At 33.4% G+C, this 2,194-nt stretch overlaps 1 protein-coding gene across 1 annotated transcript; it reads left to right on the forward strand.

Moving 5' to 3' along the window:
* Nucleotides 1-367: 367 nt before the first annotated feature.
* LOAG_14876 (hypothetical protein) lies at nucleotides 368-603 on the forward strand (the record flags this gene model as incomplete). Its single annotated transcript, XM_003150368.1, has 1 exon — nucleotides 368-603. A coding segment is annotated over one exon (236 nt), but the record flags the coding sequence as incomplete, so codon positions are not given.
* Nucleotides 604-2,194: the final 1,591 nt, after the last annotated feature.

Raw genomic sequence — 2,194 nt, forward strand, 5'->3', positions numbered from 1 at the left:
CAATTGCGTGAAGTGGAAAATAAAAGCAGCAATTTATCTAAAATCGAAGCTGTTCTTGCCCGTACTAAGAAATTCGCAACTACCATTACTACCGTTATACTAGTTCCATCAGATGTAATCATCCATGAGACCATCCATTAGATGTAACAAAGACTTAGATTTTGTCGCTAATATATACCAAAAAAAATGAATTGTTTAGCGTATTCTAAATTAATTTAAATGTGAAGTTTGTTTTATGGCACTGATGCTTTCACGATTAGTTCTATCTACCTTGATAAGAAAGCACGTGAAAATATGTTAATATCTGCGACCGTACGATCATTTCCTTTGGCACAATAAGGTGATATCTAAAAAATGTTCATTCTAGGCGCAACGAAAGGAAATCCGCAACTGGGATATACATTGGCAGATACACAAAACCATCACATTGCTGGTCAAAGTTCAATAGGTCAACAAGACCACTCAACTGATGACTATCTCCTTGAAAACTTTGATGTCGGCAGTCCCGATATTAATATTCTCGATTACTGCGATTTTGCAGCATTAGGCCCAGATATAGACACATTACTCAGCGAATGGGATCTTAGCCAATTTGATCTTTAATAATTTGATCGTAGATTTTTGTAAGAAGTGAAATGGAAAAACTGTTGAAGAAATGAATTCAAACGTCTTCGTACGCCTAACCAATTAATAGTAATCAGAAATTTCATGAAATACTAATTACAATCTATGTTTTCTAAATAACTGAAATAATTCACCTATCACTAATACATTTCGATCGTTACTCATTCATGTATTCCACCACGTAAACTCCAAAATATGTTATCATCACATATCGTGTCATTTGTGAATAATATAACATTTGCCACACATAGCTAAAAGAGGTTTGACTAGAGGAACAACCAGGACATCTAATTACAAAATTAGAAAATGTTCAACTTCTTTTTGTAATCATTCATTTTGTTGTACTGAAATATCAAATATACTAATTAAGTAAACTAAGTAACAGTTTTACGAGTTTTAGGAGTTATCACCTTTTTTATGTTTTTACTGCTTTGGTTCTTATTCAAATGATAAATTATATATAGGAAACAGCAGAACATATTTTTCTTGACAGTGAGTGATGGAACTTTCAAAAACAATTTGGATATTGATAGTTATATTAGTCCAATATATATATATATATATATATATTCTACTTCTCACTTCAAAATGTCGCTGTAGTTCATGTTACTCCATCTTATAAATTATGATGTGCAGAGATGTTACAATAAGTAAAGGTTGCAAGACATAACTATTAGCTATGTCATAATAAAATGTTTGAAAACGACCACTCACAAGAAGAAACATGAGTGAAAATAAAATGTTTTTTTGCGGATCTGGCCACAGTAGCCTTTGTGTAGGAAACGCGACCAAATGAAGAAGCAAAGCAAGAATTGCAAAAACAATGAGGAAGCAAACATAAGCCCGAAAACAGTGGCGGCCATGGTTGCGGATGATAGCATTCGGGATACGTATATGATGTGTAAAGAAGTAAGGTTAATCAATCCAGATGAACAAGAAAAACATAGAAGGCGATACAGGAAGTGATTGTAATTATGTTACAGAATCAGTGGTAAGCAAATTGAATTTTAAGCATACATCACCGAGTGTGAGAATGTTAACAGGAATGGTGGGCATAAGGAAATATGAAAGTCGAAGGATAACCTTCGGAGTTCAAACGCTGTTCGGGAATGTGAAGAATATCCAAGCGTATATTGTCGATTCAATACTCGAACGGGGATACCGTGTGTAACAAACAATAAAAGTACAAAGCTCCTTAACAACGGAGAATTGATAACTTTTAGTCATCGAACTTGAAGCGATTATCAACGAAAGATCCTTGGTAGATGTCGTGAAAACGAAACCTCAAATAAATTCATTCACATTGTAAATTAATGCTAATGATACTATGAATCACTCTTAACATATTTACATTCCTTAAAATTGTTTCCACACTTTTTTGTTGTTATCTTATCTAACCAATTTGCATTTTTATGTTTAAACCCTTAATTTCCCATGTCAATCATTCTGTTTAATCTTGTTATAATGCTTGTACCATATCCGGTGTGTTTCCGATACTTGAATTCTTCATGTAAACCACTCCTATTTCTTAACATTTATAATCTCGGTCCCAAATCCGGGGCAGGCTTTT

The sequence above is a fragment of the Loa loa genome, assembly GCF_000183805.2.
Source record: "Loa loa unplaced genomic scaffold supercont3.1332, whole genome shotgun sequence".
NCBI lineage: Eukaryota > Metazoa > Nematoda > Chromadorea > Rhabditida > Onchocercidae > Loa > Loa loa.